At 43.4% G+C, this 24,200-nt stretch overlaps 2 protein-coding genes across 2 annotated transcripts in view; both read left to right on the top strand.

Annotated features, from left to right (window-relative positions):
- The first annotated feature begins 5,630 nt into the window (after window positions 1-5,630).
- On the top strand, window positions 5,631-6,413 carry LOC112632770 (transmembrane epididymal protein 1-like). The gene has a single exon (XM_025398803.1). It carries the CDS (start codon window positions 5,631-5,633, stop codon window positions 6,411-6,413), a length of 783 nt encoding a protein of 260 aa, XP_025254588.1.
- Window positions 6,414-13,743: 7,330 nt separating this feature from the next.
- RGSL1 (regulator of G protein signaling like 1) overlaps window positions 13,744-24,200 on the top strand; it is a 101,210-nt gene continuing 90,753 nt past the window's right edge. Inside the window, exons 1-3 of the mRNA XM_025353640.1 lie at window positions 13,744-13,767; window positions 17,508-17,590; window positions 22,345-22,419. Coding sequence (XP_025209425.1) covers window positions 13,755-13,767; window positions 17,508-17,590; window positions 22,345-22,419 — 171 coding nt within the window. The 5' untranslated portion in view covers window positions 13,744-13,754. The remainder of the gene's footprint in view (window positions 13,768-17,507; window positions 17,591-22,344; window positions 22,420-24,200) is intronic.

Here is a 24,200-nt window from a genome sequence, read left to right as displayed (position 1 = left end):
ACTGGAAGTTGCCAGAATCACAGGTTATCAGGGCTAGAAAGGACTTGGGAATCATTTGGTCCATCCTCATTTTATAGTGGAGGCCCAAAGACTTCCTTAAAGACACAGCAAGGTGCCAGGCTGGGACTCCTAACCCAAACCCTTTTCATTATTTTTCATAACTTCTCTAATTTCTCCAGAGTCAACTTTCCTCACAATCCAAATGAAAGGGAAGCCCTCTCCCCAGAGTCTGTTTGGGCTGCCGGGAATCCGTGGGAATCCGTGCATCTACTTCTTACCAAGGTCGCTCTGCAGAGTTACTGCCAGGGACCAGGTGGCCTGGCACGAGATCTGAGATTCGGCATCCTTTGCTGAGTGCAAACATCAGCCCCTCATGCCTGAGGGGTCACTGAGGGCGAGGAGCTGGGAAGAGCCCTCTCCCTGTCCACAAACTGATCAGCTCCTAGTGTGTTCTGGTGACAAGGATCATGAGAGATTCCCCAGCCTCGTCTGTATCAGTGCTAAGGGGAGCGTGGCACTGACAGGCTGGGTGCGACCATCCATCCCTGAGTGAGATCTTGCTCCCTCTGTCCTAGGTTGGCTCCTCAGGGGGCCTGTCTCCCACCTCACAACCAGAATGCTCCTATGCTCACCCGCTCCCCACCCCCAAGTTCTTGGCCTGTTCCACTTAAATTTCAATGCAAATGTCTACTGTTGCATAAGGATTTCCCTAACTTTCCCCCACCAAAATTAACCACATCCTCCTCTGTGTTCCCATTGCACTTTTTAAAAATACCACCATTATAAAATTAAATTCAAGATGATTTTAGTTCAGTCTTTTCTGCTAATCAGTCCTTTTCAAACTTTATATGCATACAAATCAACTAGGGATTTGGTAAAATGCAAATTCAGATTCTGTAGGTCTGGAACGGGGCCTGGGATTCTACATTTTTAACAAGTTCCCAGGTGATACTGGTAGCCTATGGACCATACCTTGGAAGCTGCTATTACAAAGATACATAAAATATGTTACTTAGCCTTAAAGAATTCAAAAGGTACTGTTCTTGAATTCCTTAAGAATATGGGTAACATATTTTATATATCTTTTTAATGCCAGCTTTTAGTACAGGATCGGGCTGATTATAGTTGGTTAAGAAATATTCGATGAATAGTAGTGCAGTAGGTTAAGGTTTCTGGGGTGTTCCTTTTATACACAAATAAGTAATTTCTTTTCTTTCAAATTAGTTTATCTTTATCTTTATCTTTATTATTTATTTATTTATTTATTGAGACTGGGTTTGGGTGTCACCCAGGCTGGAGTGCAGTGGCAGGATCATGGCTCACTGCAGCCTTGAACTCCTAGACTCAAGGGATCCTCCTACCTCAGCCTCCTAGGACTACAGGCTAGTGTAACCATGCCTGGCTAATTTTTAATTTGTTTTTTGCAGAGATGGGGTTTTGCTTTTTTGTCCAGGCTGATCTTGAACTACTGGCTTCAAGCAATCCTCCCACTTCACACTCCCAAAGTGCTGGAATTACAGGTACGAGCCACTGCACCAGACCCATTTTATCTTTAATAACCTGGTGTTGATTTAAAATATGAAGAAAAGAGTCAAACTTGTTCCCTTTATGGGAGATGCTACCATGATTGCCTCACACAAGCATGATCAAAGACCTTGATAAGACTGAATTCCAAAGGGCATGACTGGTAAAAAGGCTTCATGGCTCACTGATTGAAGACTTTGGTTTACAGAGTTTCTGAGGGGTAGCAGGCATCAGAAGAAACAGGAAATTTAAGAGATCCTCAGAGGAGAGGTCACAATTATTAGGTCAGGAGCACCTTAAAGTGTTTCTTTTTTTTTTTTTTGGAGACGGAGTCGCCCATGCTGAAGTGCAGTGGTGCCATCTTGGCTCACTGCAACCTCTGCCTCCTGGGTTGGAGCAATTCTCTTGCCTCATTCGCTCGAGTAGCTGGGATTACAGGTGTGTGCCACCACACCTGGCTAACTTTTGTATTTTTAGTAGAAACGGGGCTTCACCATGTTGGCCAGGCTGGTCTTGAACTCCTGACCTCAGGTGATCCACTCACCTCAGCCTCTCAGCGTACTGGGATTACAGGCGTGAGCCACCGTGCCCGGCTGAAGCATTTCTTAATGGTGCTTCGGTGCCACGAGTATTTATCACCTGGGGAGAATCCAGCAGAATGGGTTGAGCATGATTTTGGACTTCCAAGTAAAAAAGTAAAACAATAAGGGTGAGCTGAGCAACTCTGTTGTCCCATAGGGTCAAATTTCTTCGGCTTATAGACCCAGTCTCCCTGCTCATTAAGGTAATATGGAAAAACATGAGAACACTTAAGCCAGAGGTTCCAATTCTGTCTGCAGCTGCATCTGCCAGAGTGCCTCACACGTTTCCACATGTTTTGTAAGTACGTGATTTGAACAGTATTAGATACTGCTGTAGCTTAAATGGCAGAAAGAGGGGTGGGGATGTGGGGATCACAGAAGGCAGGATAAATTCTGAGCAGGACCAAAACCTCAGCTTTATAGCTCCAGAAACTCAATGTTTATCATTTGATTAGGGTTCTGAAGGACTGGCTGACACTAGTATATAAACCAGAAGGCCTGTTTATTCATTAACATTAAAGGAACTGTCTTTCCATGACTGAAATACTCATGCTTGCTTAGAAGACCCCCATCCCCCATTCACACCACCCACACATGCACACCTACCACCCACACTTTCCTCTTCTCATGCCCTGGGATTAGGGTTCCTAGGGACAACTTAATTAGTACCTCCTGGTGAACATTGACTCAGAATATAGACAACTGGGTACATACACAGGAAAAATACAGCAGGTAAAGGAAAAGCTAGACAAATTGTCCCTTCTCCAAAAAGATTTCACTTCTGTAATAATTAGTTGTTTCCTCCCAAATAACATCTTTCTCTTTGGGCAATACTGGATAAAGTCAGGTAAATTTTTACTTTTAAATATCTGTGTTTCTGGACCCCATGTTTATCAGCCTCTTCCCATCTGCCTTCAAAATAACTGGAGATCTTTTCATTCTGCAACTCCGTGCCCAAAGACAAAGGAGTCAAGGTTTGAACTCTCATATCATAGACTCTTCATCTTGTTAACTAAGAATGATCACATATGGCCTGATTCTGCAGTTGGAGTGAGCTCTCTTCTTTAATTGCATAGCTCTGGTCATTTTTTCCTCTCATTTGGCACTTAGCACTTAGCAAACAGTGACCTGGCATTGTTTGTATGTATCTGTTCTGTCTTCATAACTAGATTATAAAGCCTTTTACGGTAGAGACTACATGATAATTTGACAGTTTGCTCACTTATTCATCCATCAAACATTTATTGAGCACCTCCAGGCATGGGGCTAGATACTAAAGAGGCAAAGATGACAAGACATAGTATCTGACTTTACAGACATCTCCATAAATAAACAGTTATGAAATGGCGTAACCAGCACAATGATACAGATATGTACAAGTTGCAGACAGAAGTATTCTGCCTGGCTGGGAGGAGGCAGTGCTTAAGCTGAACCTTGAAGGAAAAAGGAAGAAGAGGAGTTCTCCAGATATAGATGGTGTAGAGGACAGAAAGAGGATTCCAGGTTGAACTAGAAGCTTCTGATAAGCCTGGGGCAATGGCACATATGGGAAGGGACTGGAAATGAGACCAGGCCAAAGCATAAGGCTCCTTGAAGCTTATTCTAAAGGCATGGATTTTATCTACAAGGCCATGAGATTCCACTGGATAACTTAAATTAGTCAATATTGTGATTAGCTCTCAATTCCCAAAGCTCATCTATCTGTTATTTGGAAAGGAACAGATGAGTATTCGAACCTGATTAGACATGTTTCAATAACTCAGAGTTGGTGATACCTGAACATGGGCAGTGGATGGAGATGGAGTGGAAAGAACTGCCTGGAAAGCTTACTTGTTGTAAACTTAAAGTATTTATTTATTTATTCTTATTTATTTATTCTGTTTTCTGTTGCTATAATAGAATATCACAGACTGGGTAATTTATAAAGAACAAAAGCTTATTTGACTCACAGCTCTGGAGGCTTGGAAGTCCACGAGCATGGGACCAGCATCTGGTGAGTGAGGGGCATCACAGAAGGCATCACATGGTGAGTGAGTGCATGACAGAGAGAGAGAGGGGAAATTGGGCAGAACTCATTCTGTTTATGAGGGACCCACTAAGTATCTACTCCTGTAATAATGGCATTAATCCATTCTTGAGAGCAGAACTCTCATTATCTCATTGCCCCTTAAAGGTCCTACCTTTTAATACTGTCACTATGGCAATATTACATTCCAGCATGAGTCTTGGAGTGGGTATTCAAATCACAGTGAAACTGCCTTTGAAAAAATTATGACAGTGAGAGAAATCTAACCTAACTGACTCCATCTTGCATCTAGACTCACAGGCTGACTGTCCTTGCTCATTCCTGGGTATAGGCCAAGCTAATCGTGGGAGGAATTTAGTTTATAGTGTAACTTTGAAGCAAGAAGGATAACAGTCCCTCCCTAAAACTGACTCCCTCCTTGTTTGGAGACTGAAACTACCTTTGTTTTTCTTGTAGTTTTTTTGTTTGTTTGTTTGTTTGTTTGAGACAGAGTCTCACTCTATAGCCCAGGCTGGACTGCAGTAGCGCAATCTCTGCTCACTGCAACCTCCGCCTCCTGGGTTCAGGTGATTCTCCTGCCTCAGCCTCCTGAGTAGCTGGGATTACAGGCATGCACCACCATGCTCAGCTAATTTTTGTACTTTTAGTAGAGATGGGGTTTCACCATGTTGGCCAGGCTGGTCTTGAACTCTGGATCTTAAGTGATCCACCTACCACGGCCTCCCCAAGTGCTGGGATTACAGGCGTGAGCCACCCTACCCAGCCTGAAACTACCTTTGTAAGACTAATGAAAGGCCACAAGATTAGGTGATCATGGCTCTCTGCAGCCTTGACCTCCTGGGCTAAAGGGATCCTCCTGCCTCAGCCTCCAGAATAGCTGAGGCTACAGGTACACACCACTGCACCCAGCTAATTTTAAAATAATTTTTTTGGTTTTTTATTGGGTAGAGATGAGGTCTCACCATGTTGCCCAGGCTGGTCTCCAACTCCTGGGCTCAAGCAATCCTCCCACCTCAGCTTCTCAAAATGCTGGAATTACAGGCATGAGTCACTGCATCTAGCCAAATTTCTGGTGTTTATAAGTTACAAGTTTATGGTATTTTATTATAGTAGCCTGAACAGACTAGTACAGGAGTGAGGTAAGGAAGATAGTGATGTGGTCAAGGGTTAGCGGGAGGAGAGGCAAGAGGGGGACCCTCTAAACATGATCTCTGAGAATGGCAGATGCCCAAGCATTATGCTGGAGAATATGCTTATTTCATTGTTTGTCAACGGTTTGCTGATTACCAATGAACCAGAGCAGAAGACCAGACGGAAACCATGACACCCACCCCACCATAGGTTTGGGCCTCCTCCAAAACCATTTCCTTTCTGTATGTGGATTCAGTGGGCTGGATAGAGAATATAAGTCAGCCGCAGGAGGCTCCCTCCACATTCTGAGTGAATGGTCATTCCTGAGCCTTTTGCTTCTGCCTTTGATCAGACCTACTTTCAGTTCAATGGGAGGCTTTGAGGGTCATCTGTACCCAGGGCTGTCTTTCTTCTTCTATGGACTTTATCATGCACAACTTGTCTCCAGAGCCTTGATATGCAATGCCCCTGTCCAGTATCCACCACGCCATCCCTGGAGCAAAGGAAGATGGGCAAGGCTATGGCAAATATACTACATTGGGTTGCTGAAGATACTGAGTGCCTGCATTTTAGTAGCCCAAGAATTGCACAGCATTCCTAGACAGTTTGTACTTATCAGCAAGATGTATCATCAGAGGAACTTTATGTTCCGCAAACAGTGGCAGCATCTCACTCTCTATATGACTTTCTTGCTGAGTGGGTGTGTAGACATGGTGAGCCAGAACCTGCTGCCTAAGAGATGTGCTGCTCTGGAGCAAGGTGCCCAAGCTCTGGGCATGTTCATATTTCTGCCCCTGATGGTGTCTCACCTGCAGGACACAGAAGGAGTGGAGCTTCAGTCTCACGTGCTGCTCACCCAGGCCATGTTCCTGCTGACTCTGGTGGTGACCGCAGAGCTGTGGGCTCCCAACATGCTGCTGCTCTGGACCATGAAGGCCTTTTTGTATATGATCACAGGCTCTTGGCTGATGCATATAGGCTTTATGCTGTTCAAACCAATCTCTGGCTATCAATGGATGGATGATGACAGAAATGACATTATGTTTGTCACCACCTTCTTCTGCTGGCATGTGATCTTCAGTGCCATTTTGATGATCTGGATCTATGGCTTCTCCTTTTGGTGGTATTGCTACATTTTTGTTAAGGCCTGAACCTGGATGTGCCACAATTGGTTCTCATTGCCTGCATACTCCAGGACATCTGCATGAGAAGTTGTGGGAGATGGAGCTGCCGGAGAGGAGAATCCTGCATCCTTCTTTCAGAGGTGTCTCATCCTGAGACATCAGACTTCTCTGGGACAGGCATACCCTCCTTCCCCTTCTGGTTTCTCTCAGTCTCATTTCCTGAGCAGTGTGCAGAGGACAGGAGAATGAAACAAGGCATGCAACTGTGACCCTCACTCTTAGATCCCCAAGTATTTCCTTCCCCTCCCCTCTGTCCTCAATTCTAGCAACAGTAATCTGTGTGCCCTGCACATCTCTGCATTCCTCATTCTCCTCCCATGAGGACATTAAAATAAATTCATGATATCCTGCCTTTGGGCCTTTTTATAAATATCCTTCACCCAGCACATAGAATTCCTACCACTAGTCATATTTAGTACATAATAATCTACCCATTACAATAACCACTTCTTCATTCTTTCTTGTTCTGGACCTCTTCAATTCTCATATTGAAGACACTGTTTTTGACTCTACAAAAGTCCTAGAATGTTCTTGAGGTCTTTCCTTTGATTACTTTGTGATTTATCAAATGAAACATCGAACCCTTGAAGGTAACTTCTTCTGCAGGATTTTTTGTTTTTGTTTTTGTTTAGACAGGGTCTCACTCAATTGTCCAGTTGGAGTGCAGTGATGCAATCACCACTCACTGCAGCTTCAATCTCCTGGGCTCAAGCAATTCTCCCCTCTCGGCCTCCCCAGTAGCTGGGTCTGCAGGTGCAAACCATCATGCCATGCCCAGCTAATTTTTTATTTTTGTAGAGATGAGTTTTCCCTACGTTGTCCTGGCTGGTCTCGAACTCCTGGGCTCAAGGGATCTGCCTGCTGCTGCCTCCCAAAATGCTGGGATTACAGATGTGAGCCACCATGCCCGGCCCTCTGCAGGGTTTAATAGAGCAAAGCAACACCCTGCATGTAGTGAGAGCTCAGAGGCTCGTCTGCTTCCAGACTTTCTTCAGCCCAGTCTCCCCATGTGTAGAGTCTGGAAAATTCTTCTTCCAGGCCTTTCAGCCCATTGCTCTGTACATATCTTATTGATTCCCAAGCAGTAGACTCTTCTGGAACCACTCCTTTCTGGTTCTCATGTATAATAAAGTTCAATGGCTTGTTTATGCTGCATATTTTTCTTTTTAATCCTCACAAATGTCTTATCAGAGAGGTTTAGAGCTGAGTAATCTGAAACTCAAAAGGGTTAAGAAAGTGGCTTAAGGTAGCTAGATATTTAACTATGTCACATAATGCTATAGCTAGGTGTCAAGGAGGGTAGAACGCCAAATAGAGTTAAATTATTGCGGACTTGCAAAGAGTGCCTTCATGCCTCCCCTTCTGCCTCTCCCCTGCCTTTTTTTTGTTTTGAGGCAGAGTCTCACCAGGCTGGAGTGCAGTGGCACAGTCTCGGCTCATTGCAACCTCTGCCTCCTGGGTTCAAGGGATTCTCCTGCCTCAGCCTCCCAAGTAGCTGGGATTACAGGCTCCCGCCACCACGCCAGGCTAATTTTTGTATTTTTAGCAGAGGTGGGGTTTCACCATGTTGGCCAGGCTGGTCTTGAACTCTTGACCTCGTGATCCACCTGGCTTCGACCTCCCAAAGCGCTGGGATTACAGGCATGAGCCACTGTACAGGGCCACTCCCCTGCTTTCTCCAGGACATGAAGAATCTGTCAAGCTTCCCTCACTCCTGACAAAACTAAAGCATCCAGTTAGGACAGAAGAGGGTGAGAGCAGGGACTCTCGAGGGTTATCATCCTTCTTGTTTCCTTTTTTTTTCTAGTTCCTAGAGCAAATGCATCCTTTGGTTCTGGCCTCACTCTTCCTTTTTAATTTTCTCAGTCAAAAGCGAAGGTGCAGCAGGAATGAGTTGTTTGATTGTCAGGGACCTTCACCACCTGGTTTTGGGGGTTGGTGGGCATTCTGAGTTATTGTGGGGGTGCTTCCCAATGTCGTTGAGAGGTGGGGACTCAGCCACGTCTCAGAATGTGGGAGGCATGCGTGTGCTGGATGTTCGGCATGTGACCGGCAGGCAGCTTCCACAGAAAGCTGACACTTGCGTCGTTGGAACGATCAGGCAACAATGCTGCTTCTCGCTGGAGATGAACAGTGGTGCCTGGTGTGGAAATAAAATATGCCTCAGGTGCAGTTCAGCTTCCATGCTTCTCTCTGGTCCTGGGGACCAGTGGAGCTCTGCAGCATCCCCTGTAGGTTCTGCCCTTTTCCTGGTTGTCACCTCTGGCTCCCAGCCCCTTGCTTCTCCCCCACAACCTTGGATATATTTGCCTTGGCCAAGCCTTGCAGCTCCTTCTTCCTCTAGCTTTGTTGAACCTGCTCTAGTACCCTTGAGGCTGAGGGGGCAGGGAATCTGCTCCTCTGTACATGCTTTCCCATTGATATGATAAAGTTGGTTTCTACTTCACTCAGGCCTCCCCCTGACTTTTTTTTTTTTTTTTTTTTTTTTAAGATAGGGTTTTGCTCTATCACCCAGGCTGAAATGCAGTGGCACCATCTCAGCTCACTGTAGCCTCGACCTCTTGGCTCAAGCAGTTCTCCTGCCTCAGCTCCCACACAACCCACAAGTCACCCCCAGTAGCTGGGATTACAGGTGGCACAACCACACCCAGCGAATTTTTTTTTTTTTTTTTTTTGTAAAGACTGGGTCTTGTCATGTTACCCAGGCTGGTCTCAAACTCCTGGGCTCAAGTGATCTTCCAGCCTTGGCCTCCCAAAGTGCTATGAGCCACCATGCCTGGCGACACTTCCCCTTTTTGATATTAAGAGCATATTTTAGATTTTTTAACCTAAAATTGACTTCTTGTTTTTTGCTATTATAATCTGACCTCATCTTGATGCAATATCTTTGACTAAATAGAGGAAAAGTCATCTGTAAGGGTTGGGAAGCAAAACCCACCCAAGTATTAGTATTTCAAGATATTATTTCTCCACAAAGATGAAAGTTGAAGAAATACGAAAACCACGTGTTAACCCTTAGACCCGTTCCATTTTGAGCACTTTTGAAGCCTTGTTAAATACTAACAAATTCATCTTTTGTAGTAAATGATTGCCTCTAAATATTATATCTCACAACATGTGTCTTCCAGGTAAAATAATATTAGCAGGGGCCTGCAAAGCCACAAAGAATTATAGTTAAGGCCAGATACGATGGTGGAATAAGCAGATCTACTATTTGGATGATAAGGGCCTTTCTGTACTCCTCATGTCACAGCAGGTGTGAGCACTCTGACAGTGATCCTAATTACTTTGGAAAGTAAAACGAACTGAAGATTATGTTTGGGGAAAAACAAAAACAAAACCTTCAAATTCCAGAGTGGAGTTTTGAAAAGAAAAGTGTAATGTTCAACACCATGCACCAGAGGGCACCATATTTACATGAGCCTGGAAAGGGCACTTGCTCTCCATTTGGTATTGAATGACCCATTTAAACGAAGTGATAGAGGGATAGAGAGAAGAGCAGGAAAAGTATGTAAGTATTGTCCAAGCACCCAGTAAACATCATGTAGTTCTTTTTCCTGTTAAACTTAGATGCATATGACTCAGTACAGAATTCAGTTAACATAGAGATATGTGTATATCTCAAAAACCTTTTGGTCACTCACTCTCTGACCATCTGTTTTATTTGGAGTGAAAATGTATTGTGTGAGTCTTGGAGGGACTGTCTCCCACTATGGATGACAGAGGGGACCAGACAGTCCCTCTCTTGGCCCTGGCAGTAAGGACATGGATACCCTGTCCTAGACCAGCAATCAGACCCTCCACCCAGAACTTTTCTTTATGTATGTACATTTATATTTATAAATTCATATTTAATTATATATAATGCATATTTAATTTTTAAAATTAAATATATGATATACAAATTTAATTTTCAAAATTAAATATATGATATATGCATTTAATTTTTATTTTATTTTATTTTTTTTGAGACTGAGTCTTGCTCAGTCGCCCAGGCTGGAGTGCAATGGCGCGATCTCGGCCCACTGCAAGCTCCGCCTCCAGGGTTCACGCCATTCTCCTGCCTCAGCCTCCCGAGTAGCTGGGACTACAGGTGACCTCCGCCATGCCCGGCTAATTTTTTGCATTTTTAGTAGAGATAGGGTTTCACCGTGTTAGCCAGGATGGTCTCAATCTCCTGACCTCGTGATCCACCCACCTTCGCCTCCCAAAGTACTGGGATTACAGGCGTGAGCCACCCCGCCCGGCCTGCATTTAATTTTTAAAATTAAATATATAATATATAATTAAATATAGAATATATATACATTTAATTTTAAAAATCATTTTTTAATAGAGGTGGGGTCTTACTATGTTGCCCAGGCTGGTCTCAAACTCCTGGACTCAAGTGATCCACCAGCCTCAGCCTCCCAAAATGCTGGGATTACAGGCGTGAGTTACCGTGACCAGCCCAAAACTTTTCATCTTGAAGAGAGACTCAGAAGCGCAGGAGCAATGAGAGGTTATACACAGCAGTGCCTATGACAACAAACACTCAATAGTGGTGGTGCTAGCAGTAGTGGCACAATGGTGATAACCACAGATGCTGAAAAAGAAGTGTTGTAGTTGAAATTGGCTCTGATTTTTACTGGAGATCGTGTTAACCATCAAAAACAAAATAAGAGTAGTTATCATAATAGGCAGTTGAGCCCGTGCGGATATCTGAATGATCTAACCCATAGATTCTTTGTGGTGGTTATTGGTCATGGGGTTCCTTAAAAAAATGTGTGGTCATTCAATAAGATTCTACTGGAGAGTATAAGCTCTGTGATGGCAAGGATTTTAGACTGTTTATTCAGTGATGCATCCCAAACACCTAGAACAGTTTGTGTCACATAGACATGCCCAATAAATATTTGTTGAATGAATGAATGAATGAATGAACAGGAGCTTAAAATGAGCCATCGTGGCAGAGAATCAGGCCCCTCATCCAATTTTCAGCCCCGAGTCAGACCTAGAAGCTCTGAAATGAAAAAAACATTTTACCCATTAGGAAGAATCTTGCAATATTTTGCAAGTGTTTACTGTGAATATTCTTCCTAATCTTTGCCAAAGAGACCTGCTGTCATTTCCAGGGTAACTCTGCACTTGGGAAAAGGAGATGCCCAGAGTTTTGCATACCAGATCAGATCTAGTAAATGTCAGATCTGAGATGTGAATGCAGCTTTGTTTCACTTAGAAACCACTTTTTTTTGTTGTTGTTGAGACACAGTCTGGTTCTGTTGCCTGGGCTGGAGTGCAGTGGCGCCATCTCAGCTCACTGCAACCTCTGCCTTCCAGATTCAAGCAATTCTTGTGCCTCAGCCTTCTGCGTAGCTGGGATTACAGGTGTGCACCACCATACCTGGCTAATTTTTTTTGTATTTTTAGGAAAGAAGGGGCTTCCCCATGTTGGCCAGTCTGGTCTCAAACTCCTGTCCTCAACTGATCCACCCACCTTGGCCTCCCAAAGGGCTGGGATTATAGATGTGAGCCACTGCATCTGGCCCCAATATTTTCTATATTTGCCTGATGATAATAATTATCTGGGGCACTTGGAAAATATACAGACTCCTGAGCTCCAGCCCTTCTCAATCAGAATTGCCAGGGGAAGGTCCTGGCAGTTTAGGTTTTTAACAACAACCCTATCAATAAGATAACTCTTATTACCACACATTTGGGAGACATCTGGTGCCCTTTTCTTTTGGGAACTAGAAGGTTATGAAAGGGTCAGGGATCTAACCATTATGCATTTCAAGTTTTAGCCAGTGATACTGGCTTTTCCTCTTTACTGATTTTAGAGTGACCCCATTTGATTGTCAATGGCTCCAATAGTCAGCCTTTTTGAGCAGTGGGAAAGATGGTGGGGCAGCAATTAGGACTCAAGAGTAGGTGCACACAGCTTGATTGAAAACATGCTGAAAGCATTCTGTCTTAAGGAATGTGAGCATATGTTACTACTGTATATGCCATTATTTTAGGAGGAGACCATGACTCTATTTATTTTGCAAAAGAAGTGATAATTCATGGAATTATCCTAAACCTAAACTGCCGGGACCTTCCCCTGGCAATTCTGATTGAGAAGGGGTGGAGTTCAGGAATCTGTATATTTTCCAAGTGCCCCAGATAATTATTATCATCAGGCAATACGATGATATGTAGAATCCATATGTATTGTATGGAATCCGATATTGTAGAACCATGCAGTGCTTCACACTGAACTCTCTTAAGATGTGTGCATGTTAATCTGACTAATGAATAAGGTAACTGATAACAGACTGAAGAAGTATGGTAAGCTACAAACTCATCTTGCAATACATAAAACATCAAGATGTAAAGCAAGAATCTCTTCTCACTAAAATCACTGTAGAATACAGTATTTGGTCTTTATATATTCTAAAGAAAGTATAGCACTTTTTCAAATGTAAGTGATATTTTATTGATGATTCATTATTAACAATAATCCTTCCAGTTTTCAGTTTTCCCCCCACCCCCCATGGAAAGGCCTTTTGGACATTATATAAGCTTCCCTACAATCCCAAGACTTTCAAATTCTTTAAACCCTCTCTGGTTGAAGAATTCTATTCTCAGTAATTCTTGGCTAAATTTTGAAGGGTTATAGGGCTTTTAGTCTTTCATCTTAATATTTACTTCCTATTAGGGAAGAACAGGAGAAATGAAGAGTTGTTTAATGAGAAAACCAAGTGCCTGAAAAGCCTTCAGAGAAAGGGAATTCAAGCCTCTTGGAAGCTGATGTTTTAATTTTAATTTTTTAAAGATGAAGTTTCACTCTGTTGCCCAAGCTGAAGTTCAGTGGTGTGATCATAGCTCACAGCAGCCTTAAACTCCTGGGCTCAAGCAATGGAGGTTGATGTTTTAAATGGGCAGAATATCCAGGAGATACTGCTTATTAAAATTACATCAAATGTAATTGTTTACAAGACCCTTAGGAGCTGGGTTTAGCAATGCAAAAGTCACCTTAGCATGGGAGAGGTTGGAACAGACAAGAGATCTTGGGCACAATTATAAAGAACTTGTCAAATAAAATATTATAAACTAAAGGCTTAAGTATAGGAGGAGTCTTGTATGTCCAAGGGGATTCAGCAGATTAGGTAAGATAAAGACTTATCTTCAGATTAAGGCCTACACCAGAAGTAAGTAGGTCACGCCAGATAGAATCTGGAATCCCTTAGAGAAGGCGTCATTACCTGTTCACAATGGATAAAGTTCTGTTGACTGGGAGATAATTCTGCCCCTAACAAATTACTGTGTCAGGAAAAGCATGGCAACATGAGCAGTGCTGGTGAGTCTCTACGAGGGATGTCTCCAAGGCCTTGAGTCTCTCAAATAAGGCAAACCATTCATCTTCCCAGTGGTTAATAGATCTGAGCCATTCAGGGGCACCATGGGTGACTTTTGTGTTATTCATGCGTTTGTTTTCCTTCTCTTTCTCCTTCTTCCCCTTCCTCCTACCTTCTGCCACCAGATCTTTGAGGGTAGGTCAGGGCCTTATTCATAAGACAACTAAGAGGGAGGAAGTAAAATGTGGATTGGGCCACCTCTCCTCCAGAGAGAAGACTGGTATGGGGTTTGAGATTATGCAGTGATTTAATTTGTTGCCAAGTCAATATTATTATGGTGTGGAATGGGTGCTAAAAGCCTTCTCAAATTATTAGGAAGTTTGAAGGCGGAACAGGTAAGAAGGAAAAACAAGAATGGAGAAATGAGAGGATGAGGAAGGGAAGGATGTACAGAGTCTTGTTTCTGTATCTCCTTAAGACTGTCTTGTCAGTGGCATAGTCAAGCCCCTTGCCACCAGCAGTGTGTGTAGCTATGAAAAACAATCACTGGGGAATTTCTGCCAAACCCCACTGTTCTGCATTCAGATGAGCTCAGTAATATACTCGTTTAACAAATCCATGTTAGACTCTATGAATGATAAACAAACAAAAGTCCAAAAGATTGAAAATCATCGACTGGGAGCATTGGCTCATCCCTGTAATCCCAGCACTTTGGGAGGCTGAGGCAGGTGGATTGCCTGAGGTCAGGAGTTCAAGACCAGCCTGGCCAACATGGTGAAAGCCATCTCTACTGAAAATACAGAAATTAGCCAGGTATGGTGGCGGGCACCTATAATCCCAGTTACTCGAGAGGTTGAGACACAAGAATCACTTGAATCTGGGAGGCAGAGGTTGCGGTGAGCCAAGATCATGCCACTGCGTTCCAGACTGGGTGACAGAGCGAGACTTTGGCAAAAAAAAAAAAAAAAAAAAAAAAATTTGAAGATTATCTTTTGAAAGAACAATTTATTCTACATTTACAGAACTTAGACATTGTGGAAACACTTTTAGAGCCTAGAAAAAGGAAGGTGAAAAAACAAAGTCCCTCCTCTCACATGCTCAGTTTGATGAGGAAGACAGATATATCAATGAATGAAAACAGTAAGACTTGTTAATTGTAATAATGGAGGATATACGTGATCGTGTAGGGAGATAGTGATACCATCGTGGTAGATTCTACCATTCTTGGTTCACCAAGAAGATTATATGTAAACCAGTTCTTAATGGATGACTATTAATTTGTGAGCTGACTGTGCTTGAGAAAACATTTTAAGCAATGGGAATATGGGAACAAAGATGTGGAGGTTTCAAGTGAGAGTACCTAGCATATGCAGAAAATAGCAATGCCTTGGCTTAGCTTGCAAACAGGAGGCAGAGTGTGTGGAGAGGCAGGAAATGAGGCTGGGAGGAAACCCCAGATGGGGTGAAGCCTCAGATACTGCACTAGAAAGTTTGGATTTTACCTTCTAGGACATCGAGGAGATTTTGAAAGACTTTAACAATAATATCAACAGATTGTGGTGGCAGTATGTGGAGGGTGGTTGGAAGGACAAGAAATGGGAGCTAGGGAGACCATTTAAGAAGCTGATGCGATAGTCTAGGTGAGAGAGCATAGAGACCTATAATGGAAGAGTAACTTTATGGATGGAAATGAGGAGACAGATTCCAGAGATAGGTACAAAGAGAAACCATATAGCATGGTCCTCCATTGCATGTGGGGGGCGTGAAGGGGAGAGAGAGAGAACAAGAGAGCAAGAGTGAGAGAGATTGAGAGTGAGAGTGAGACAGGGACAGAGACAGAGAGAAGAGTCTCAGTTTTCTGGATTAGATCATTTATAGAATGATGATTCCAGTAACTGGGACTGGGAATGTAGGAAAAGAAGCAGGTGGGAGGTCTGCACACATTGAACAAGTTGGGATGAAAGTGCCTGCTGGATGTGCACACAGATCTGGCCCATAGCTCATGTATATTTAAAACCAGAGTCAAGAAGAGAAGTCTGGACTGAAAACATAGATTTTGGAATCATCCATATGGAATAGATTAAATAAATCAAGGACTGCTTATAAAAAGAAGAGCAGAGGGCTTGGGAAGGGTACAGATAAAACACACATAACACTTAACAGCAAGAAAAAAGATGTATGTGAACAGAGGGTAAGTGCTGACACCAGCTCTGTCACTCGCGATAGTATTTGTCTGGGTTTCCTTTTTTTTTTGAGACAGAATCTCACTCTGTCGCTCAGGCTGGAGTGCAGTGGTGTGATCTCAGCTCACTGCAACCTCCACTTCCTGGCTTTAAGCAATTTTCCTGCTTCAGCCTCCCAAGTAGCTGGGATTACAGGCCCCCGCCACTACCCCTGGCTAATTTTTGTATTTTTAGTAGAGACAGGGTTTCATGTTGGTCAGGCTGGTCTTGAACTCCTGGCCTCAAGCAATCCACCAGCCTCAGCCTCCCAAAGATTACAGGGATAAGCCGTCGTGCCTGACCAGGAGTTTCTAATTCTATTTCTATTATATGAAGCCAACAACCACCCAGTGTCATCAGGAAAAGTGATCATTTAGTTTTCTTATGTTATCATAACTACATGTTTGTGACTGTGCATGGCACTTACTGTCCTCATCAGATGCTATCCTCATCAGATGCTTAGATTGAGAGATGAGCTTAGGGCATAATATTCGGACCCATTTTTCAGTCTTTCATTATGAACTTTGGGTATGACTGAGTAATGCTGGGCCATTGATCAAACAATTAGTTTATTATTCACTAGTTGACCATTGTCCTCTAAGGAGCATAGACAGTAAATTAAAGGAAGGAGTTAGTTGCTTTGTTCACTTGGGGTCTCCGTGTTTGGCTTTATGACATTCAACATTCATCTCCTTGACTTAACTTGGGCAGCACGATGATCACACCTGAGAGAAGTAATAAGTATGTTGCATGATGAAATTAACATTCAAGAAAGCTCTTGTCAGGCTGTAATGCTGGACCAAACCTACCAAGCTGAAATTTGACTGGAATAAATGTACATTCCTGCCCCTGGTTTCTGAAATGTGACTGCATAAGTAAAAGCATAATGGAGTTAATAGTGTAATATGAGAGCCCCCAAAGCTAACCCCATTTTAGGCCCCATTACATTAGCATCAGATGCAACCTAGGCAAGAGTTCTCTTATGTTCTGCTCTGGGAAGCAGTTGACGTGTTTCAGTTGTGAGTGCCACTCCAGCCAATGAGAGAACCAGATGGAGAGAAGGCCGTGTGAGGAATGGGTTGAAGAACTGCTTGGTGACTAGCCAGTGGGGTTGGTGGTAAGCAGACGTCTGTGGTGTCTTTAGAAATACTGGAAGCACTGTCTCTTTTAAGGGGACTTAAGTGAATTCTGTCAAGCTTCAGAGAGCATAATCTTTACATATAGAAGGTAAAGGATTATAGTCACAGTAGGAAAGAAAAAATCTACCACTTCGCCTTCTTCATAAACGGAATGGGCATACCTGTGAGTGAGTGAGCTCCCCACAGCTGGGAGTGTTTAAGCAGAACGATATTGAAAAAGAGAGTCCAGGAGAAGGGGAGAAATTGAATTGGATGACCCTAAAGGCTGTCATCATGGTGAGATTTGGCAATGTGAAATGATCCATTCAATTGCTTCATTTTCTGAACCTGAATGCAATTCTGATTCACGTTTTGGTTTTTTATTTCTCTCTCTCCATGTAGAGATAATCGGTTCTACAAATCTTATAATTCTGCTAGAGGATGAAATCTTTGCCGATTTTTTCAACACATTTCTTTCCCTCCCGGTAAGCATTCTCAGCTTTAAATACAAATATTTCATTAGCAGCTGAATAGTGAATCTCACAGAACTGAGTGACTTTTTTGTTTGCTTATTGTTATTTGGGGTTTTACTAAATTTCTTCTTAAATAAAAAAACTCTTTTAATTTGAGCAAATAAACATGAACCAGAACCACCTTTAAAATCTCCAAAAGCTTCCCATTGTTGATGTCGTCAGATCCTAAATCCCCAGCCTCCTTACTTGCTTTTACCTGTCCAAAGTTACTTCCCATCACACCCTCTGCGATTCCCAGTGCTCTGGTGGCAGAGGCTCTACTCTCACTGGGTATCCCTGGCATTCACCCACCTCTGAATCTCTGCTTGGGCTATGTTTGTTTTCTGCCAGGAATACCTTTCCCATAGTTCCACCTATGAAAATCTTAAATATTCTTCAAATACCTGCTTAAATTCCATTCTCCTTAAGGAATTCCTAGGTCCTCAGCATTGGAACCTCCTGATGGGAACTTCTCTGCTTCTGAGCCCCTTGGCACTTTGCAACTCTCTTGAGTTGCGTGTGTGTGTGTGTGTGTGTGTGGACCCCAGTAGATTATGAGACAGTGAATTCCTGCAGGACAAGGACAGAGGATTATTTATTCTGCTTTACTCCCTTTACTAGGTGTTTAGCACATAGCAACGGTTGTTGACTGGAACAAGCCTATCTATTTCCTTAATCTATGCAACTAAAACAAACCTCAAACATCCAAGTATTCTTAAACCCAAACCTGGACTTATCCTGAATCTGTTTTGGTTTAAATGCTCGGTGACATTTTAACACTGGTGCCTTTTGAATTGTGGCTCCTCTTGATGCACCATTTCCCGTGAGAGGGTATATAGTAAAAGGCGAAATTTCAGTCAAGTGGGAAAAACACCCTCTATATGCCACAAGTGGTTATCGGGTGGTTACTTTGTGCCAGCCCCTGGGCTGGGCTTAGTATTGGGGAGGCACATATTAATGACACCATCCCTGCATCCCTGTCCTCATGGAATTCCCAGTCTAGTGGGAGAGAGATTTAGAAGGTCTGGGTGACATGACAGAAGTTTTCAGGGGGCAGTGAGAGTACAGTACGCACGAGACAGAGATCATCCCTACCTGGAAGAGTCAGGAAAAGCTGACACAAGCCAAATATTAAAAGACAAGGAGGTACTTGGCAGTTAACTGGAAGCAGAAGGTGAGGAGGAAAGGATGCATAAAGAAATAGGAGGAGGCCGGGCACGGTGGCTTATGCCTGTAGTCCCAGCCATTTGGGAGGCCAAGATCAGGGGATCACCTGAGTTCGGGAGTTTGAGACCAGCCTAGCCAACATGGTGAAACCAGTCTCTACTAAAAATACAAAAATTAGCCGGGCGTGGTGGCGGGAGCCTGTAATCCCAGCTACTTGGGAGGCTGAGGCACAAGAATCACCTGAGCCCAGGAGGCGGAGGTTGTAGTGAGCCGAGATCGCACCACTGCACTCCAGCCTAAGTGAGAGCAAGACTCCACCTCAAAAAAATAAAAAATAAATAAAATAAATAAAAATAGGAGGAAAAGACTACAGAGTGAGTAGCAAGAAAAGCAAAAGCCTTATAGACAGAACAGAAAGTAAAGGCACCAAAGAATACAATCCTTTGATACTTTGGGGCAAATCGTAAGTAACTCAGAAAGGCTGAAGAACAGTTGTGAGGGTGAGACACCACAAGAGATCACAAGACACCACAAGCTGCACAGGCAGGCTGCGCCAAGCCCTGGAGATCAGGCAAACTATGCCTAGGAGTTTGGACACTACCCTAAGGCGTTAGAGAGCCATCGAAGGATTTGAAGTAAAGGAGTAACATGTTCAGGCTTTCATTTGAGAAAACTACTCTGCAGAGGTCTGGCCAATGGGTGGGCAGGAGACCTTAAAGGAGGAAGGGAAAGTGGTTAGGAGGTTGTTTCAATCATCTAGGTGGCAAGTAATGAGGGTCTAAAGGGAAAGGGGAGAGGAGGATGGGATAAGTAGAGGAGACTGTTAACAAAACAAAATATAGGACCATGTCACTGTTTAAATATTGGGCGAGGTGTAACAGGAAGAAAGGAAGCAAGGGTAATAGGTTTGGGTGCTTGGATGCATGGTGGTGTCAGGCAACAGGATGAAAATCAGGATAAGGAAGAGGCCTCTCTGAGAGTGGGTCTTTTCTCTCACTCTTACTATTGTCTCTGCCACTGTCTTAATGAAGGTTTCAGAAGTAATCTTTTTTTTTTTTGAGACAGATTTTGCTCTTGTTGCCCAAGCTGAAGTATAGTGGCACAATCCTGGCTCACTGCAAACTCCGCCTTCCAGGTTCAAGTGATTCTTCCACCTCAGCCTCCCAAGTAGCTGGGACTACAAGTGTGCACCACCACGCCCAGCTAATTTTTTGTGTTTTTAGTAGAGATGGGGTTTCTCCATGTTGGTCAGGCTGATTTCAAACTCCTGGCCTCAGATGATCTGCCTGCCTCGGCCTCCCAAAGTGCTGGGATTATAGGCGAGAGCCACCACGCCCAGTCAAGAAGTAATCTTAAGACCTGTTAATCAGTCAATTCACCAACACAATTAAAACAGCTCACAATAATGTTCTAGAAATAGAGAGTGATGTGGGGAGGGAGTTCCAGCCAAGAGTATAAGAAAGTCCTGGCCACTTAGGCAGCTATGGCCTATAAAGAGAGACAGCAGTAGTAGTTCATATTGAATACTCCTTAAGTTTACAAATTTCTACCACTTAATTCCCATAGTCACCGTGTGAAGTAGGAAGTATTTTCCCTTTTTACCAATGGATCCCAGAAGTTAAATGATTTGCTGTAATCCCAGCACTTTGGGAGGGCAAGGCAGGTGGATCACTTGAGGTCAAGAGTTCGAGACCAACCTGGCCAACATGGTGAAACCCCATCTCTAATAAAAATATAAAAATTAGCCAGGCATGATGGCAGCTATTAGGGAGGCTGAGGTAGGAGAATCACTTGAACCCGGGAGGCAGAGGTTGCAGTGAGCCGAGATTGTGCCACTGCACTCCAGCCCAGGTGACAGAGCGAGACTCCATCAAAAAAAAAAAAAAAGTTAAATGATATGCTTAAGATCACACACTGAATCTGGGGCAGTTCTAGGAGCTGACCAGGTCTGCTGGCTCCAGGACTGATGTGTTTTCCACTGTAGCCTCTGCCCTCTGTGGTATGTCGGGTAGTGAAACTGCTTCCAAACCCCATTCCCACATAATCTCACAACTTCACAGTCCTACGGCCACTCCTTAAAGGTAGCTTAACATACCAGTCAGGGTGTATTGTGTTACACACTGAGTGCAGAGCAGAGAGAGATCCCTAAGGACTGAGTCTCCTTTACAGACTTTTAACTGTAAAATGCAGACAGCAACATCACCTTCCTTCAGCACCTCACAGCCAGGGACAAGGGACAAATGGGATTGAGGGAAGAGGGCCATATACTAACAAAAGTGTGGGGCTGTTTACTTGGGGAGATGGTCAGACTGACATGATGTGCTGAGAGTTCAGTTAGGAATTAGAGCTTCAGCCCCTCTAGTTTTCTGCAAATACTTCTGGGACACTTTGAAGACATTTTGTTGTCCATGGTGAGACTGCTTATGTTTACATAGCTGTAAACACTGAAGTCCTTTCCCATCTATTTCAAAGGTGGTTGCCTAGGTGACAGTCTCTTTTCCATGACAAAGGGGGATGGTATACTAGAATTAACGTTATCAATTTTGGACACTCTCAATGCCTCCCTGCCAAGACCAGCTGGGTCAGGGAGACACTAACCCAGTGGCGCTAGAGGAATTAAAGACACACACACAGAAATATAGAGGTGTGAAGTGGGAAATCAGGGGTCTCACAGCCTTCAGAGCTGAGAGCCCTGAACAGAGATTTACCCAAATATTTATTAACAGCAAACCAGTCATTAGCATTGTTTCTGTAGATATTAAATTAACTAAAATATCCCTCAGGGGAAACGAAGGGATGGGCCGAATTAAAGGAATAGGTTGGGCTAGTTAACTGCAGCAGGAGCATGTCCTTAAGGTACAGATCGCTCATGCTATTGTTTGTGGCTTAAGAATACCTTTAAGCAATTTCCACCCTGGGCGGGCCAGGTGTTCCTTGCCCTCATTCCAGTATACCCACAACCTTCCAGCATGGGCGTTATAGGGCCATTATGAACATGTGACAGTGCTGCAGAGATTTTGTTTATGGCCAGTTTTAGGGCCAGTTTATGTCCAGATTTTGGGGGGCTTGCTCCCAACACCTCCCTATGTAATCTGTATCCCCAGTCTCCACATCTTTAGTCCTCTCTGTCTTCTCCAGTTTAGGTAAATCCAAAGCTATTTTTCACTGGGAAAACATTTTAGACATTTGCTTTAACTCTCTAAATCCAGGGAGAAAAGTGAATACTGAATACACAAAGTAAATACATTCTAATATCATGGGCCTTGGCCTTTGCACACAAGCAAATAGCTCTCAGGTCGGCTCAGGCTCCAAAGGAAAGACAAGTCCCAGGTTGGGGCATGGTGGAGCCAAAAGATAAATGAATCTTGCAATTCAGTCTGTTTAGAGCTTTTTTGCATGTGTGCAGGGCAAGATGATGCAGTAGAATAAATTTAAGAATTAATGTCCCTTGAAAGAAAAGAGCCGTGGAACCTCCCTTCCTCTGTGGCTGCAGATGGACTGTGTCATATGCATGAAGAGAAGCTCTACTCCCTTGACTGTTTCCTAGCTTTCTTTTGCAGGTTTTTGGTCAGACACCATTTTATACTGTTGAAAATTCGCAGTGGAGCTTGTGGCCAGAAATACCTTGTAACTTGGTGAGTAAAATTCTTTAGAGGTACAGGGTGGAGGATACAGGAACTATATCTGTTTTTTGTTGTTAATTTGTTTTTGTTTTTGAGACGGGAGTCTATTCGGTCATCCAGGCTGCAGTGCAGTGGTGCGATCTTGGTTCACTGCAACCTTTGCCTCCCTGGCTCAAACAATCCTCCCACCTAAGCCTCCCAAGTAGCTGGGACCACACAGGCACATGCCACCATGCCTGACTAACTTTTTGTATTTTTGGTAGAGACGGAGGGCTGGTCTCAAGCTACTGAGCTCCAGCAATCCACCTGCTTCGGCCTCCCAAATTGCTGGGATTACAGGCATGAGCCACCGTGCCTGGCCTGAGGGAACTATTTGATATGTGAATTGGGAGAGGGAGAAAAAGAGGAAGTCCAGAGGGTAACTATAGGAGAAACTAAAGCAGGTGAGTAGAACTAACAACATCAATCCAGGTCGACATTTCTTCTTTTTACATTTTTTACTTCTTATCCAAGGAATTGCTGGTGAATTCTTTCCATTATATTCTAGTCCATAGTTAGCAAATGCAATTCTCACATCTACCATGATAGGTTAGACACTTGGGAAACTGTACTGAGAAGAACTTTAAGGGCACATCTAAGCAAGAAAGAGTCTGGGAATTGACTGGCAATGTCTGCAATGGGTGTGGGATGGAAAGTGGCAGCCTATGGGCCACATAATTATTATCAGTATGCATTATCAGGTGTAGATTAAGATAAGATGCTTCTCTGCAATTTCATTTTTCTTTTTTTTTGGCTAAATAGTTTAGCATCTTGTTTTTTATTATTCTACTTTATGTTCTAGGGTACATGTGCACAATGTGCAGGTTTGTTACATATGTATACATGTGCCATGTTGGTGTGCTGCACCCATTAACTCATCATTTACATTAGGTATATCTCCTAATGCTATCCCTCCCCTCTCCTCCCACCCCACAACAGGCCCCGGTGTGTGATGTTCCCCTTCTTGTGTCCAAGTGATCTCATTGTTCAATTCCCACCTATAAGTGAGAACATGTGGTGTTTGGTTTTCTGATCTTGCAATAGTTTGCTGAGAATGATAGTTTCCAGCTGCATCCATGTCCCTACAAAGGACATGAACTCATTCTTTTTTATGGCTGCATAGTATTCCATGGTGTATATGTGCCACGTTTTTTTAATCCAGTCTGTCAGTAATGGACATTTGGGTTGGTTCCAAGTCTTCGCTATTGTGAATAGTGCCGCAATAAACATATGTATGCATGTGTCTTTATAGCAGCATGATTTATAATCCTTTGGGTATATCCCCAGTAATGGAATGGCTGGGTCAAATGGTATTTCTAGTTCTAGATCCCTGAGGAATCGCCACACTGTCTTCCACAATGGTTGAACTAGTTTACAGTCTCCCCAACAGTGTAAAACTGTTCCTATTTCTCCACATCCTCTCCAGCACCTGTTGTTTCCTGACTTTGTAAGGACCGCCATTCTAACTGGTGTGAGATGGTATCTCATTGTGGTTTTGATTTGCATGTCTCTGATGGCTAGTGATGATGAGCATTTTTTCATGTGTCTGTTGGCTGCATAAATGTCTTCTTTTGAGAAGTGTCTGTTCATATCCTTCACCCACTTTTTGATGGGGTTGTTTGTTTTTTTCTTGTAAATTTGAGTTCTTTGTAGGTTCTGGATATTAACCCTTTGTCAGATGAGTAGATTGCAAAAATTTTCTCCCATTCTGTAGGTTGCCTGTTCACTCTGATGGTAGTTTCTTTTGCTGTGCA

The sequence above is a fragment of the Theropithecus gelada genome, chromosome 1 (genome assembly GCF_003255815.1).
Source record: "Theropithecus gelada isolate Dixy chromosome 1, Tgel_1.0, whole genome shotgun sequence".
Taxonomy (NCBI): domain Eukaryota; kingdom Metazoa; phylum Chordata; class Mammalia; order Primates; family Cercopithecidae; genus Theropithecus; species Theropithecus gelada.
Note: the sequence above shows the minus strand (reverse complement) of the source record. Positions and strands in the feature narration are given on the sequence as shown.

Excerpts from the sequence above, each read along its gene's own strand:
- LOC112632770 (XM_025398803.1), top strand. The coding sequence starts at position 5,631 with ATGGGAGGCTTTGAGGGTCATCTGTACCCAGGGCTGTCTTTCTTCTTC.